The 17,390-nt window shown below is 36.3% G+C and overlaps 1 protein-coding gene across 4 annotated transcripts in view; it reads left to right on the forward strand.

Moving 5' to 3' along the window:
• The window catches only part of COL14A1 (collagen type XIV alpha 1 chain), a 239,651-nt gene that overhangs the window by 166,562 nt on the left and 55,699 nt on the right, over nt 1-17,390 (forward strand). For all 4 annotated transcript variants that reach the window (XM_053558381.1, XM_053558382.1, XM_053558383.1 and 1 more), the window contains exons 35-39: nt 2,681-2,758; nt 5,377-5,463; nt 12,890-12,943; nt 16,009-16,104; nt 17,223-17,276. In XM_053558381.1, coding sequence (XP_053414356.1) covers nt 2,681-2,758; nt 5,377-5,463; nt 12,890-12,943; nt 16,009-16,104; nt 17,223-17,276 — 369 coding nt within the window. The remainder of the gene's footprint in view (nt 1-2,680; nt 2,759-5,376; nt 5,464-12,889; nt 12,944-16,008; nt 16,105-17,222; nt 17,277-17,390) is intronic.

A 17,390-nucleotide genomic window follows, 5' to 3' on the forward strand; every position in this document is an offset into this window, starting at 1 on the left:
TTGGCCTTTGTGTTACCCCTATATTTACACCTGCATTTTTAAAAATTCATTTATGAAAGGACTATGCATAGAACATTACAATAATATTTATTATTAATAATGACTATGTTCCATTTATTGTTCTAAATAGTTTCTCCACACTCCTGTAATCCTGGCACTCTGGGAGGTCTAAAAGGGTGGATCGCTTGAGTTCAGGAGTTTGAGAGCAGCCTGAACAAGAATGAGACCCCATCTCTACTAAAAAAATAGAAAAACTGGCCTGGCATTGTGGCGGGTACCTGTCTCAGCTACTTGGAAGACTGAGGCAAAAGGATTGATCACTTGAGCCCAGGAGTTTGAGGTTGCTATCAGCTATGATGCCACAGCACTCTAACCTGGGTCAACAGTGTAAGACTCTGTCTCAAAAAATAAATAAACATTTTCTCCAGGGCGGCACCTGTGGCTCAACGGAGTAGGGCGCCAGCCCCATATGCCGGAGGTGGTAGGTTCAAACCCAGCCCCAGCAAAAAACTGCAAAAATAAATAAGTAAATAAATAAATAAATAAATATTTTCTCCATACTAACTCATTTAATGTTCACAGCATATGAATAGCTACTAATATTATACTAATTTCACATATAGAAACTGAGATTCCAAGACATTAAATAATTTGTTCAAAATAACTTAGTTGGTGGGTATGGTGGCTCTCACCTGCTTTGGGAAGCCAAGGTGGGAGGATTACTTGAGGCCAGGAGTTTAAGATCAGCGTGGACAACATAGTGAGACTCCATCTCTCCAAAAGTTAAAAAAAAAAAATGAGCTGAGTGTAGCAATGCATGCCTCTAGTCTCAGCTACTTGGGAGGCTAAGGCAGGAGGATCATGTGAACTCAGGAGTTTGAGGTTACAGTGAGCTCTCATTGCACACTGGACTACAGCCTAGGGTGACAGAGTGAGACCCTATCTCCAAACACACACACACAGCCTGTCAGTGGAGGAGTCAGGAACTATTACTCAGAAGTCTAGCTCCCGTCTCTGAATCCCTATGCTTTTTGAAATATTTGTCACTTGTTGTTATTTATAAAAATTATAAAAATCATCTGGAGTGTACTTTTAAAAATGTCTTAAATTTGGGTGGCGCCTGTGGCTCAAGGAGTAGGGCGTCGGTCCCATATGCCAGAGGTGGCGGGTTCAAACCCAGCCAGCCCCAGCCAAAAACCACAAAAAAAAAAAAAAGCCTTAAATTTAAAAACTTATTTTTTTTGATTGGTTATAATTTCATTGTATTGTTTCCTAGCACAGACTCAGGTATCAACCACAGCCTGATTGGTGGACAGGAGGGGCGCACCTTAAGCCATCTAGATAAAAAGCAGTGAGCCATGCACGTACTTCTGCAAACAGCCCATAGGATAGGATCAAGAAAATAGGATACTTTGAATCATGGGTTTTCTTTCAAAACTCAAGGATTATTTTAGTGATCAGTTGGAATGAATGTTTGTAATAAGGCATGGTGATTCTTGAGTATAACAACAGAAAGCCTGAGTTCATTCTCTTTACTGTCAGAACAGGTATTTTTGTTGTACTGTATACATTTTTTAGTAACCTCTTTCAGTAGAACTATCTACTTGGGCACTCTCAATTTCATCTAGAAGACTCTTGGCAAGAAATTGGGAGCACCCTTTGGGAGAAAATAAGGCACTCATGGTTTCCAGCCTTTGCCGAAAACATAACTTAGCTAAGAAATATTGCAGAATGAATATTTAAAATGAAAAGATTTTATCCTTCTCCAAGTTCTGTAATTGATGACACTCTTATTTGAAAATAATGGAGAAAGAAATATATTAGAAATTATTGGGTCATTAAGCTAGTGTTAGCCCTTAATGATATTTATGTATATTTCAACACGTCCATTGAGTTCTCACCAGGATCCGAGAGTGGAGGGAGACTGCCTGAGGAGCTGACATGATCAACGGCTTAGATAGAAATAGATTTAGGTCACATTCTCACAACACCAAATGTGAATCTGTAGAGACACCCACCATGTTGTGTACGACATTGAGGTGCCTCTTACTCCCTGTAAGTTTTTCTAGGGCAGGAGTATGATTTTTTAAATTTTTGTATCCTAAAAGTATATACAGTGTGTGACTTACGTTATTGCAGTGAAGAAAAATTTGCTGAATGTATGTGTAAAAGAATGAAGTAAGAATTCAATAAGCCTTCCTGAATGGTTATGATTGGCCACGTACTGTGATAGGTGACACAAAGATGAGTGTTTCCCTGTCCTCTGAAGAGTCTAAGGAGGAGATAATAGGAATAATTACATTATGGGGTGGGAGGTGTGGTAGGAGACATACAGAGTGTTGTGTGATTACAGAGGCATTTGGGAGTAGCTGAGATGGACTTTACAAGGAAAATCTTAGAGCTAAGCTTACTCTTTAGGTAGAGATGGGAGGGGGAGGTTGTGATAAAAAGGGAATTTGTTTGGTGGAAGGAGTAATTATAGATGAAATCTTAGATCACTGTATGCTTGAGGAATAAAATTATTTTGATATTGTTGGAGTTACTTTTTGTTTACTTACTGTAAGGTGCTATACTATATTGGTGTCCTATTATGTAATATGTAACATGAAATCATTATAACTATAAAGATAATATATCTGTGTATCTTTTATTAAGTGACAATTTTCTTTTTAAATCGTAGTTCCAGTTACAGATGTTTGATATTGTTTGCTCCACATCATGGGCCAATAAAGACAAATGCTGTGAACTTCCAGGCCTGGTAAGAATTGTTCTTTCATCTCTATTGAAATTTTAAAAAATTATAATTAATGTTTTCTGAAAATGAAATGCTATGCCTTAACGTAATTCGTTGTGATAATTAAAATTAGGTGAAGAAGGAGGAATGCCTGAAATAGGCAAGATTGCATATGTGTAACATGCAATCACATGTGGTGTGAATTACCCAGCTCAGGGAGGTGCCATGGTACACACAATCTAGAATGTTCCCAAGTTTCATGACTCACAAAGCCGTTGGTGTCTCAACAATTTTTATGGCACCCCTAGGACAAAAAAAAAATACCTTACAGTTTCATTTATGAAATAACTAGGTCCAAATATCTTATTAAATGTTTACATCCTAAAAACCCAGTAGCTGTATGAAAAAAAATACTCCTAAACTTGAAAGAAAAAAATGATGCTTTTATTTTACTTTCAAATTACCACAATTCCTTACTAATGGGATGTGTGTGTCTACTGGGCCCTGCAGCGTTTCCCATATTTTAGAATCCAAGTGGGCATCACCATCCCCACTTCTTCTTCCACACTGCTTTTTCCCATGGTGCTTGCCTTCAGCATAACAACTGTACTTGCAAATATAGGAAATCATTAATAAAAAGTGCCTAAGTGTCTCAAAAATCTACTGTTGAAACTATGAACTATCTCAAAATAGTCATTCACATGAAGTCAAATGGGTGCTGGGTATTGCTGTGTTTCTTTTACATTTTGAAGATACTCACAGGCTCCCTGTGAGCTCCATAAGGCACCCCAGGACATCTTGGTTTGCCTTTGGAACTGTAGTCATAATCCTTATAACCTGTACTGGATGCTCCTAGAAAGCTAAGCGTGTTTTCATTATTTACACTAAGTGTGGTTCATGAGGGTGTATCTGTATATAGAAAAACAGAAAAAGAGATTTATAGCTAAGGATTCATACAGCAAGTAAGCTTGCATGAATTGGTCCTGTCCTAGCCGGACAGTAGTCATGTCATAATAATTAAACCTGGAGAATGAGCATGGGGAAGCCTCCGTGAAGTCTGTGAGGTTTGACCTTAAGACTTTAGACCAATCGCTTCTCGGCCTTTTGGCTAAGATCAAGTGTGAAGACTTTAGACCAGATCACAACATCTACATGGATTTCAGGCACTAGATTCATGCCAGCCTGCATTTGAGAAGGAAATAATTTACTCCTTCTCATCAAAATGAGTTTCTAGTAAACTCTGTTGAGAAATTAAATCAGAGATGCATTAATGTTATGCTTAAGTGCTGGTAGACTGGAAATCGGAAGGGGAGATTCTCAGAATCCTTTGGTGTATCAAGCAAAGATGTGTTCACCACTCTCCCCAGGAAGGACTAGAGCCCTTCTCTTTGCTTTTCCTTTTACTTCTCTCACTGAAGTGGCATAAATTCCACAGTGGGAGGACATGGGGGAGACACAGCCGGCAGCATTGGCAAAACTTGCTGACTCCCTGGTTACAGGTAGCCTGTTGTCAGCCTTATTTGGGGATCTTTCAGAATACTTAAGTCTGTACTTCCAGCTGGCCAGATATCTGGCCAGATGTCTTAGCAGAGGTGGTGAACTGAAATCTTTGATCGCTTTTCAGCCTTTTGGCTAAGATCAAATGAAATAAATCTTTGACTATTGTCCAAAATTAAGAGAAAAGTATATACCAGTATATATGCAGGCCATTTGCTCAACATTTGGGGGGTTTGTGTTGTGAAAATTTCAGAGACTCATATTACTTTCAATTTAACAAAGTAACTATTATCTATGCTCTAAGCTCAAACTTTATTTTCCCAAAAAGTCTTAAAAATGGGGGATTATTTCCTCTTTAACTAAAGGGACTTACCAACTCTTTGAAGTTTTATTAATATAATTTCTTATCCCTGTGCTGGGTTCATTTTGACTGCTGTTCCCCACAGGATATTTACAAATTATTCAATAGCTGTTAGTAGGTGCTGTGACTTTCTCTATATCCCAGTAACTCATTTAGATATATTCAGCTTCCCTTAATAATCTAGCTTGCAAAGTCACATAATAATAAAATTCCCCAAGACAGAAGAAAATGTTCTCCTGTTCCAAAGCCTTAGATCAATACCATGTTTTTCTTATTTTGAACCACAGAATGTGACCAGTTGTTGAAATTGTCACATTGTTTATTTTGTTTTATTTTTTGTTTTTGTTTTGTGTTAGTATACATGCCATTGTTTTGATAGAACATTCCAACAAGTTTTCTTTTATCCTTTGAAATAGAAAAAATACTGCAGCCTAAAGAACATTTGTCAGACCTTTAGTTCACAGAGCGCTATTTCACCAACTGAATTAAATAGAGACAAGAATTTCTTTGTACCCATTCTGACTTTGTTTCCTCATCTGAGTTTTCAGGCTGATTTTAGCAACATCCTTCAATAATACTGATTATCAATGACTTACTAGGTGCAAATGCATTTTCCCTTACAAAAATAAGATTTTGTAATTAGGGGTGAATACTCTCTGCCTTTGTAGACTAAGATACACTTAAAAATCTAATAATGTCTTAAATCAAAGTGCTTTCTTTGAGTCCATAAGGCCTTTGTGTAGATTGCCTTGTTAATGGTTGTGCTATGTTTTTTTCTTTTCAGAGGGACGATGAGTCCTGCCCAGACCTTCCACATTCCTGCTCCTGTTCTAACACCAATGAAGTGGCTCTGGGACCAGCAGGCCCACCAGTAAGTCTCGACTAGTTTGGCCTTAAATGTTCTTTAGTATTATTAGTAACTGTCACTTGGGTGTCTAATATGTGCTGTCTACTGTACTAAATGGCTGTTATTCACTTAATCCTGTGAGTAAACTGAGGCACAGAGACATTTAAGTAACTTGGCTAAAGAGCACAGCTTGGAGGAGCTGGGCTTCAAATCCACATTTCCGTGTCTCCTAGAGATGATGCTCGTTGCCACTGTCCCCTACTCTCTCTCTCAATCTGCTACATATCCAAAATATGCCCTGTAGTCTGCTGAGGTTTATTTCATGTATGAGTTTTTCAAACTGGACCCTCTACTTGTATCTGTAAGATTTGCATACTATTCCTTTGCCTATTTGTATCAAAATTTATATACGAAGGGAAAATTTCTAATTCACCAGGGAAAGTCCTCCATCTGAGTATGCAGATTTTCACTACCAAAAACTTTCTACAGAGCTTTTTACATGAAAAAAAGGACGAAAGGAAGAAGAAAAGGAGGGAAGAAAGGAAGGAGGTGGAAGAGAGGGAAGGAAAAAGGCGGGAGGGAGAGAGAAGGAAGGAAAGAAAAAGGAAAGGAATGAGGGGCAAAAAAGAAGGAAAGAAGGAAAAAAAGAGAAAGGAGGAGAGAAAACTTTTTTTTTTTGAGATATGAAAGATAAATAATTACACACTCTAGGTCCCTGAATTTACCCTGATAAATTTTTGTGATACATTTAAATACTCATTTTGTTTCTAACCTGATAAACTGGGGTTATCAGTATGTCTCTGGGATAAGGGTGATACAGCTGTTCTGTGGTCAGGAAATAGCAAATGCAGAAAGGCAAGAAGACAAAGCAAAAGGAGAAAGATGTATGAGCAAATAAAGAAACCCAGACCTTGCAGGAGGAATAATCTCATGCCTGACCTGTCCAGAGGCAGCCTGGCACCGTCAGCATGTGTGAGTAGGTAGCCTGCAGTGACGGCCAGCTCGCAGCGTGGACTCCATGTTGGCCTCCCCAGCAGAATTTTCCTGCATTTGTGTACCGCATTTCCTGAACTGAATGAAAAGGCAGAGAACCTGCTGAATGTATTTAAAACATATTCTAGAAAGTTTCTCCTTTATCCCTGCCACCTAGAGCATTGTTTTAAGCTCTGGATATAGAACTCAAAAGACTCTTAGTTCCAAAGAAGCAGTCATGGAGCAATGGTAGAAGCATTAAATTTAAATTGTAAGGGCAGGGCACAGTGGTCCACGCCTATAAGCCTCGCACCTCAGCAGGCCAAGGTGGAAGGATTGTTTGAGCTCAGGAGTTGGAGACCAGCCTGAGCAAGAGCGGTAATTCATCTCTACTAAAAAAAAAAAAAAAATAGGCAGGTGTTGTGGTAGGCAACTGTAGTCCCAGTTACTCAGGAGGCTGAAACAGGAGGATTGCTTGAGCCCAGGTTGCTGTGAGCTAGGCTGAGGCCATGGGCACCCTAGCATGGGGCAACAGAGGGAGACTGTCTCAAAAGAAAGAAAAAAGGAAAAAGTAATTTAAATTGTAAGGCTAGACCAATTACTGAATCACCATGAACTTCCATTTCCCTGTTTATAAAATAGCACCCACCTCTTTTACTGGTCTTGTGAGGAAAACACAAGATAATATTTAATGCTTTAACATAGTACTTAATGCTTTAAGTACTTTGTGCGTTGTAAAACTTTAATTAAATGTAAACTGATATCGTTAACCTGCGAACCAAAAACATATTTATTTTCAACTGTGCTCCACATTTTCCTATAGGCTCCAGAACAATAAAAAGCAATATTCTGTGGTATGCTATGATTTATCAAAATGTCACTTATATCAGAATCACCTAGGATACTTGTTAAAAATGCAGAATCCCTGACATAGCCATGTGGGAATCAAGGATTATTAGCCACAATAAGACATGGGAAAGACCAGATACTTTTCTTTCAGAATATTAGAGGTTTGCTGATTTATGGCCAAATTTGTTCACCACACATATGTGTATATCCCTGCTGGGCTCAGAGAAAATCTGTGTGTGTTTTCAGGAATAAACCTTCAAACTTACTGGAAGGTAATACTTAGGAACTGAGTTCTGAGGATGTTCCCAAGGGTCTATTTGAGTAGGTTTTGGAGGTAGAGCTGACTTGAGGTATGTTACTCACAGATTGTTCTTAGTCCCTTAGTTTTCTTTGCCAAAATTAAAAAATATATACATTCTTGTAACATTGTAAATAAATTCATGTTTAATTGTGATACACAGAAAAGATTACAAAGCTAATATAATTTAGGGTGGTGAAGCTATTGTTCACAATGCTATAGATTACTAAGATATTTAAAACCTTCTACTTCATTTGTCAATTTCTCAAATTCTCCTCATAATTCTGCATTATATTATGTATTCTAAGCTTATGTTAAAATGTTCAGAAATTAAAATATTAATCTTCCCGTTCACTTGCTATGTGAGTCATTGTGGACTGAACCATTTAACTTCAGTCATGCTTTTTTCATCAAGTCTAATTTGTCTAATGTTCATATAGTTTCAGTATTTGTATTTTGGATTCTTTTCTGGTATGTACAGTTTTCATCTATTTAGTTAAAACATGTCCATGTCTTTATATTTTGTATGTTTCTCATTAAATAACATATGTCTGGATTTTGCTCTTAACCTGTTCTATAATTTTTCTTTTTATAGTTTAGTCTATTTTGTTTTATGATAATTGACCTATTTGTATTTATATCAATGACCTTAAATTTAGCTTTCTAGTTTTTTCTTAATTTCTGCTTTTTTGTCTCATGTGTGTGCACATGTATGTACAGAAGGTGCCAAAAAATGTATACACATTTTAAGAAAGGCAAAAATGGTATTAAAATTGTAATACTCTAGACATATTTGACTTCTTCTCTCATCTTACAAGAGATACCAAATGTAATATGCAAGATAATAAATGTTATCAATATATATTAAGTATCAAATTTTTGGCCTTTCTTAAAATGTGCATACTGTTTTTTTGGCAACGTGTGTGTGTATCTTGCTTGCTTGGTTGAGATTTTATTTATCTACTTTTGTTTTCACTTTTTGCTTTTGTTTTCATTCTTTTCTTTTCCCTTCACTAGTTTGAAGTGATAATTAAGCTTTTAAAATCTTTCTGGAAATGTTTATTATTTTTTCTTTGTAATACTTTCAAAAACATTTTTCTTAAAATATATTAAATATAGCTTATATTTTCTATTCGATATTTTCAAACTTTGCAGTGCATGTGGTTTTGATTCTGCCATTTGTTTTTGTAACTTGTTTCTACTTTTTTTAATGTGCACACACACGTAAATATATGAAACTTTTTCTCTGGGACAATTTTGTGCTTGTGTTTGAACTGTATTCTTTCAGAGAATGTCTGATCAACTAAGCTCCTGGGTATATGATCAACTGAACACTACTTTAAAAATTTGACTGACATTTTGCTTTGATCTTCACAGGCTGTGAAATTCTGTTCCCCAGATTATATGAGAATCAGTTCCTAGATAGTATTTGTCAGGGGAGATATTATCTATAGTACCCAGAGCTAAAGTAGAAAGAACATTTGGTTATCCACCTGATAGTGGGCTGCTGTTTTTTCTAGCTCACTCAGAAAGTGGCTTTTCAAGTTCTTCAGTATTAAAGAATATTTCATATTCAACCTCGGTCTCATCTATGTAGGACCTAATTCACATCACAATGCTTTGTGAGAGCTCTGAGGCAGCTCTGTGCAGCAAGCCTCAACTATCTCTCCCAGCCTCCCTGAGGGCAGTCTCAGTGCATAGCAGCAATAGTTTTTTTTTTGTGTGTGTGTTTTAATTTCTTCTTTATCCTTGGTAGTTAAGGATTCAGTTCTTAATTACAATAATGTTTATTTTATTTTAGCCAGCATAAGCAAGAATTTACAGCTGGAGGGTTTTCAAGTTTTTTCATCTGTAATACTGCTGGAACAAGTCATAAAATATTTATTTATGATTTAAGCATCAAAAAAAGCAGCAGAGAAGGAAAACAAGGTCTGAACTCTGATTTTGAGGGGAAAATATATTAAATGAGAAAAAAGCAATTCAAAATATAAATATTTCACAATTTTCAAATATTGAAATCTTATATTCTACATAAAGTATAATAAACTAATCAAAAATAGTATCCCAAGCAATATGTGATAAATTATGTCTGATGTTTGAACATAGCCTTGAGTATTTTCTCATTCAAGATTTTACACAGTAGTGTACTATGCCAATAAAAACTATAAAAGATTGACAGGAAGGCTTGGGTGGAAGAATCATATTCTCTTTGCCTAGACCAACTGTTTCTTGTTAAAAGGATGATGTTTTCATTCACAACTTGTTGAATTCTTATTGCATGCTCAGTGATGAGGGTCAGGGATATGGTGGAAAATAAGTTAGAAGTATAAAATGGTCCCTGAGTTTTAGACTTGACGTCTCCGGCATAAATATCTGTGAGATAAATAATCACATTTGCATAAAATCTTCAGTAAGAAACCAACCATTTAAGATGAACAAACAAAATTAAAGAGTTGTGAAAGACCGGGTGTGTTAACTTGGATGTATTAGGCTGTGAGGAATAGAAAACTTATCTAACTATTGGAGTAAGTTATTAGAACAATGGCATTATGGTTTGTTCAATGAAAAGTTTAGAGGTAAATGGTCCAAAGACCAACGAGGCTGCTGGATGTCTTCATCTAGGAAGGCATCCTGAACTTGGCTGGGCATGGTGGCTCACCTGGGATCACGCCTAACATCCTAGTACTTTGGGAGGCCGAAGTGGGTGGATTGCTTGAAGTCAAGAGTTCAAGACCAGCCTAAGCAAAAGCAAGACCCTGTCTCTAAAAAAACAGAAAAACTAGCCAGGGATTGTGGTACATGGCTATAGTCCCAGATTGGGAAGGCTAAGGCAAGAGGATTACTCAAGTCCAAGAATTTGAGGTTACTGTGAGCTGTGACACCACAGCACTCTACCATGGGCAACAGAGTGAGACTCTGTCTCAAAAAAAAAAAAAAAAGGACCTGAGCTTGCTCCAGTTCTCACCTTGCTTTCTACAAATTGGCCAAAACTGCTTACATGACCATTCCTGATTGCAAAGAAAAGCTGGCAAAGCAAATATCTCTCTTTTTTTTTTTTTTGGCCTTTATATTATAGTAGCAGCTATGCAAGGGCCAGGGACATCATAAAAGGCTCTCCTGTAGCCAGTCAACAGTGTCTAACTGGAGAAAAATATTTGCCACATATACATGTATTTATTATGTGTCTACAGCAGTTAAAGGTATAATATTCAAATCTGGTCATACACCATAGAACAATGTTTCAGTCAATGATGAATCATGTATACAGTGGCTGTTCCATAAGATTATAATGGAGCATACATGCACCTCTGATATATGACCCTTGATGGTGGCATTGCAGATCACATGCGTGAAATGATCAATATTCAGTAATGGTTCTGGGACTTTGGTTTTCCATATAAAAATAGATATAAATAAAAATATAGATACCATCTAGATTTGTGTAAGTATACTCAATAATATTTGCACAATGACAAAATTGCCTAACAATGCATTTCTCAGAATATATCTCCATTGTTGACTATGCATGACAGTGTAGGAATAACATCTGCACATTAAGGAGAAAAAGAAGTGGAAACCAGATAGTCATAGGGAAGATAAAATGCAAATAGACAAAAGTTATGAAACTATGTGCAATTATGTGGGAAATGAAACTTGAAACAAGGGTAATGTATCATGTCTTACCACTGAGGTTGGCAAAAATGTAAAGTTTGACAATAGTGTTGATTAATATTTAGAGAAACAAGGATTCTCAGACTGGACAGAGTATAAATTGGCACAGCTATTTTGAAGTGCAGTTGATAATATACCTGCGTATTTGTCCAATTTCACTTCTAATTCTACTTCTTGGTATCTTCTCCTGAAAAGTATTAACATGTTTGCTGAAGGGCTATGTAAGGATGTTAATTGAATCATCCTTTATACAGCAAAAGCTGGTGAGAAAAAAACCAACTGATTGTCCAGTAATAGAAGAATGGTTGAACAAACAATTTTATATTCAAGGTTTAGACAACTATGCAACAATTAAGAAAAATGGGTTAGATCTATATGTAATACAATGAAAAAAGAATCTCTATAAGTGAAAAAACTCAGAACTGTGTAAAAATCTGACATTGCATAAATATATACATTAAAAATACATACATTAAAATATGTACATTAAAAAATACCAAATAATATTAAAGGCAGTATTTTCTGTAAACACATATGCACATAAATAAAATGAAATCTCATAATTGTATTTTTTAAATCTGGAAAATGAATAACCAACTGATATTGAGGAGGGAATACATTTAAATGTTTTTTTTAAACCGGGAGAAACTTTAAGATCACTTGATCCAGTATTTTCCCAAGTGCCAGAAGTGTTCCATGGATGGCATATAAAATCATTTTCAGTAACCCTGGACATAGCATGAAATAAACTGGAGTCACACAGAGAATACGTTATTCCATCTTCAGTGATCTTTCAGTCCTTCTGCTCAGGTGAAAGAGAAATTTCATCTGGGGCCCACATGGCCCTGCTGGTCCTTATTCATCTCTTTTTTAATCAAAGAGAAAACATTCGGTTCATAGATTTCAACAGGAAAAAAATCTAGCTAAATTTAATAACATCACTTATAGTATGCTTATTTTTAACATTACTTTATAGTTTTAGCAAGCGATACATTTTTCCATTTATTGTAATGCTATATTTGCTTTTAAAGTAAATCAAAGTGAAATAGTGCATCCATTGAAATATTCAAAAAGTACAGACACACAGGTTTAGACACATAAAAGCATATACAAAGGATATCTACACATTTCTTCTGTAGGTAGATATTTATCTATATAAAGAAAACTGCTATTAAGTAGTAGTATAGATGGTGACTAAGATGGCAAAAATCTTGAGAGGAAATTCAAATGACTGAGGTTCCAGAAACATGAACTATTTGACTTTTTTCTATGTAAGTAGAGAACATTAAATTGTTGCTACTTTCATGTGCTTTCTACAATTTAAATCATCTCAAAGCTATGGCATAAACATACATAATTTTAGATTTACAGTGTATGTTATTCTTTTCATCCATTAGTAACAGTCTTCTATAATCACTAAATAAATAAATCCTATAAGTTTTTCAAGATGGAAAAGAATTTGGCATAGAAAGTCTGTAGAAAGAACTGGAGCCAGGCTGCAGATTTCCAGTTAAGGATTGCAATGAATGTATACCGTTATGCAATGTGTTGGCCTTGATGTAAAATAATAATGATGTAATTCATATTATCAAGAACAATGAATGAAATATACTGTTTTGAGATTCATCTTTGAGCTAATACTTAACATCTGTTTGCTAGGGTGGTCCAGGACTCCGAGGACCAAAAGGCCAACAGGGTGAACCGGGTCTAAAGGTAATCTACATGCTCTCTCCCTCTCAAACTAGCCATCACTTTGAAGTTGAACGTGACTTAGTTTACTCTTGCAATTTAAAACTCTCTATATATTTATGAAAGTTTTGTCTGTTTCCTCCTATTTTTAAAGACTGTGCTTTTGAATCAAAAAAGAATATTTAATAAGTCAATGAAAAGAAAGGCTTTGGGGTCAGAAACAAGAGTGTCGATGTTCTCAGTGGTTTGGTCTCCAAAGTAGTTTTCTCTCTTTTTTCATCCTTCCCTTCCAGGTAATTTCTCAGGTTTTGGGGTCTTTTTCCTCCCTTCTCATTGCTATAATCAGACACATAGTTCTGTTTCCTATTCCCATGGTCACCAAATGTGGTGGTTTGGGCTGTATACTATACAAAGTCACCATCCAAGACAGCCAAGTCATGTCAAGGCACAAATTTTTCTGCTTTGCACAAAAGCATCCTATTGACTGGCCAAAGCCCAGGCACTCATGGAGTTCAGGCCTCACCATCTTCTATCTGGCTTTTGGCAAATCTTCTAACTAGTCTTCTATCCCCAAGGTCTTGACATCCAGATTGATTCTTCCCATGTGTCCACAAATTAATTTTCTTAAAATCTATAGTGGATAGTATAAAAAAATAAAATAAAACGCAGAGTTACATGCAATCACCTTCAGAATATAACTCACCTTCTTTGGCATGGACTTCCGCATCTTTTGTAATCTGACCCCCATTTCATTTTCACTGTGTTGAGCCACACGATCTCTTTGATGTTCTGCTTCATTATGCTCGCTTTCTAAGTTTGCACAGCATTTATTCACGGGAAAGAAAATATACAAGACTTTTTACTAAAAAAATTGGAAACCAGTGAAACAGGTAGGGGAAAATACGCAGATAAAAAAGAAGTAAATGAAAGAAGGCTAAAGATAATTAATCAGGTACCAGCTAATTCAAAACTCAGACCATAAGATGTCTCCTTTTTTGTTTATTTTGTTTTCTCAGACAGATTAGATGTATCTCATTTGGCTCCATCTCTTACAGTACTCTAAAACAGGCCAGTGGTTGGAGGTCTCTTTCCCATGGAAGGACGCACCAGGCCTTCCTGAGTTTCAGTCAAGGGCAGGGCCCCAGAGCTCCTGCAGATTCTGGCTTCCTTGACCCAACAGTTCCATCAACACGATCCCATTTTTTTCTGACATTGGTGGTGTGTCTGCTGAACAAAAACAGGGCTTACAGGCATAGCTCTTTTTTTCTGTTGTTATTTGACAAAATACTTAATGGATGATGAAGATAAATTAGTTCATAGATGTTTGGGAATCCCATGATTCACCCATTTCCTCCATTCCCACAGGACTGCCTCTGATACAGTTATTACTGTGGGATGATTTTGATGAATCGAAGTCATAAGCATGTAGTGGTTTTGGGGAAAGAAAGTCTTACTTGATGAAGGCTGCTCACACGTGGACAGTGTAGGAACAGAGAAACTGTATCTTTGATATGGAAAGACCCAATACTTATTATTTCTTATTTTATTGTAGCAAATAATAATAGTTTGGAAACATAGTCATTTCTGTCTCATATTTAACATAATAAAATGGGACTACCTACTTTCTGCCCTATTCTTAATTCCTCAATAATATATTATTAAACCATCATATATTAAAATTGTAACTTATTAAACTATAATAAATACTGAGTAATATTTATAAATCGCATCATCTCCTCCATTATATTTTTAAACATTAGCTCCCTCTCTCTTCCTTTCTTCTATACCACATTTCTTTTAAGAATAGTTATCATTAAGTGCTTCCGCATCTTCCCCTCCCAAATAATTCTTAGCTAAGTGGGATTTCTGTTTCCTTTGAAGTCCTGAAAAATTATTCTCATTAACTCACCAATTACTTGTTATCAGTTCCATAGGCTTTGGGTTAATTCTTATTTAAAATCCCTGCATAATTTGACACTTCTCTATTTGAAATTTCTCCTTTGACCTTTCTATATTACCACACCTAATGCTTAGGCTTTTTAAAATTTTGTATTCTTTCCCAGACGACTTTTCTTCTCTCTCCTACTTGGTTTTCATCCATTTTCTCATTCAGCCTACCAACCATTCTCCTTAATAACCTCACCCATAAATATGTTGTCAACTACTCCAAAATCCATCCCAGCTCAGACCTTGCCTGACTCCAGACTTCTGGACTACTCCCTGTGGTTATTCTCAGGCACATAAATCTTAACAGGTTTCATTCTGCACTCATTATTTACCCATATTTTACCCCATTATGTTTATTCTTCTGCATTCTTTGTCCCAAGTGGTGGATTCACGAATCTCACGTGAAGGTGATACTCAGGTCTTATAAGTTTCAATTCAATAAAGGAACAGTTGGCATTGCAAAATGAAATGGGAAAGAAGAGGTTGAGAACAAGTAGATTTTCTGGCTCAAAGATTATAGATGTGGTGTAGCTTTAGCTAAACCACCAGGTCCAAACTATAGAGGTAAGGGTTGCTGAAATGAAAGGGATATCTAATTCTGAAAGAAAGGAAATAAAGCCATCTTAATCCTAGGGCAGGTCATTCAGTAGACACTAAAGAGAAGATGTATAGCTTGATGGCAAAATTAAGCTGAGGAAGACAATAGAGGCTAAGTGCAAAGTCCCCAATAAATGCGAGGAGTGCCCTGAGGTGGGTATAACAATGGTGAAGATGGAGAGAATGCAGTTCACCCGAGCGGGACCTTTGCAGAGTAGGAGGGTGGTCTTGAGGCACTTATGCCTTTGGAAGGTGTTATGGAATGTGGTGCATCTAGTTACTCACACATTTGGCACAGCATTCTTATTTGTGGATGCAAAAAATTCTGCAGCAATCCCTGTGTGTTTATTCCTACAGTTTACTGTTGACATTTTGCCTGTGAAGTGACTTATTTAAGGTTTGCTGTCTTATTACCCAATGAGTATTGTATATCTTTAGAAAAATTATATAAGGAAACAAATTATAAGCGCCCTAAGCAGAAATATTTTATAGGGATTGGAGGGTCTAACTTACTTCTAGGGTAACTTTTCTCTCTTGCCTTCCAGGGACCAGATGGCCCTCGGGGTGAAACGGGTCCTCCTGGACCTCAGGGTCCTCCTGGACCCCAAGGACCAAGTGGTCTGTCCATTCAAGGAATGCCTGTGAGTTGTATGCCAACATTGAGATGGGTTTTATCATGACTTCCATGAGGTTACGAAGAATGAACTTTAGTCTTCTGTGGCTTCAGTTTCTTTGAAAGTAATGATTGAGAGTCTATCCATTAGCCATGCCCTTAGTCAATTTTTTGCTTGGTGACAAAGGTCATTAACAAAAAAGTACATGCTCAGATAGTAGGATATCCACAAGTTGTGTGTCTATCAAAGAAAAACAGGGCTTAACATGTGTAGTCCTTTTTTCTTGCTTGACTAAAGCCTTAATGGATGTGATAGTGTCTAGAAAGTAGCAAATGTTACATAAATTTAAGTTATTCATTATTTATTTGTAGTAATTTTAAGTGTAGATTAATGAAAGCCATTTATTCATGATCCTTACCTCAACTGGCATTGCAGTGCAATCCATTGAGTGAGAGTTCTAGATTTTCAATGTTGTACTTTACACAGCTGAATTTCTTTGAAAAGTCATTTTGTACCATTAAAAGAAAATTTAATTCCATTCACTGACCTTCATTAATCTTACTATAGGGATCTGGATTTAAAAATAAAGCCAATCATTCTAATTAATACTTGCATCAACCAGATCCTTTTAGGCACATTTTTAGCAATCTTTTTGCACACATGATTGTGTCTCCTTCGCTGAGTTTTGCCCTACAATGTTGTTGAGGTCTTACGGCCTTCCAGGTCTTGTGTTTGCTTTTCTATCTTTCTATTCCATTTTTATATTTTTCCAGACAAAACAAAACAAGACAAATCTATGTGGATATGAGATTTTAAAATCTGAACTATAAATAATATTGAAACGTTCAATATTTCCTTCCATCTATTTACAATATCAGCTCAGCCATATCAGACTGTATATTCTATGTTGAAACTATGCTATATGTAAACATTCCTACAGAGCAGAATGTTAGCACATACTATGCTACATGTAAACATTATACTGAGAAGAATTTATGTAAACATTCATATGTGAAAAGTGAACTGTGCTCTGTTTGGATGTTAGCATGAAAACAATTTAATGTTGAAAATCTTCAGTCAAGGGAAATGGAAAGGCTAAGAGTTTACCTGCATGAACTTAACTCTGTGTACTTTTGGATATTCAGGGAATGCCAGGTGAAAAAGGAGAGAAAGGAGATACTGGCCCTCCTGGTCCACAGGTATTATTTTTATTTTTTTAGTCTATTGCTCTCAGACGTACAGCTTTGCCAAGGAGAAAAAGGCTCCAGCTTTGAAAGTCAACCGTGACCTTGGCAATAAGTGGTTTCCATATT

This window comes from Nycticebus coucang, chromosome 13 (genome assembly GCF_027406575.1).
Source record: "Nycticebus coucang isolate mNycCou1 chromosome 13, mNycCou1.pri, whole genome shotgun sequence".
Taxonomy (NCBI): domain Eukaryota; kingdom Metazoa; phylum Chordata; class Mammalia; order Primates; family Lorisidae; genus Nycticebus; species Nycticebus coucang.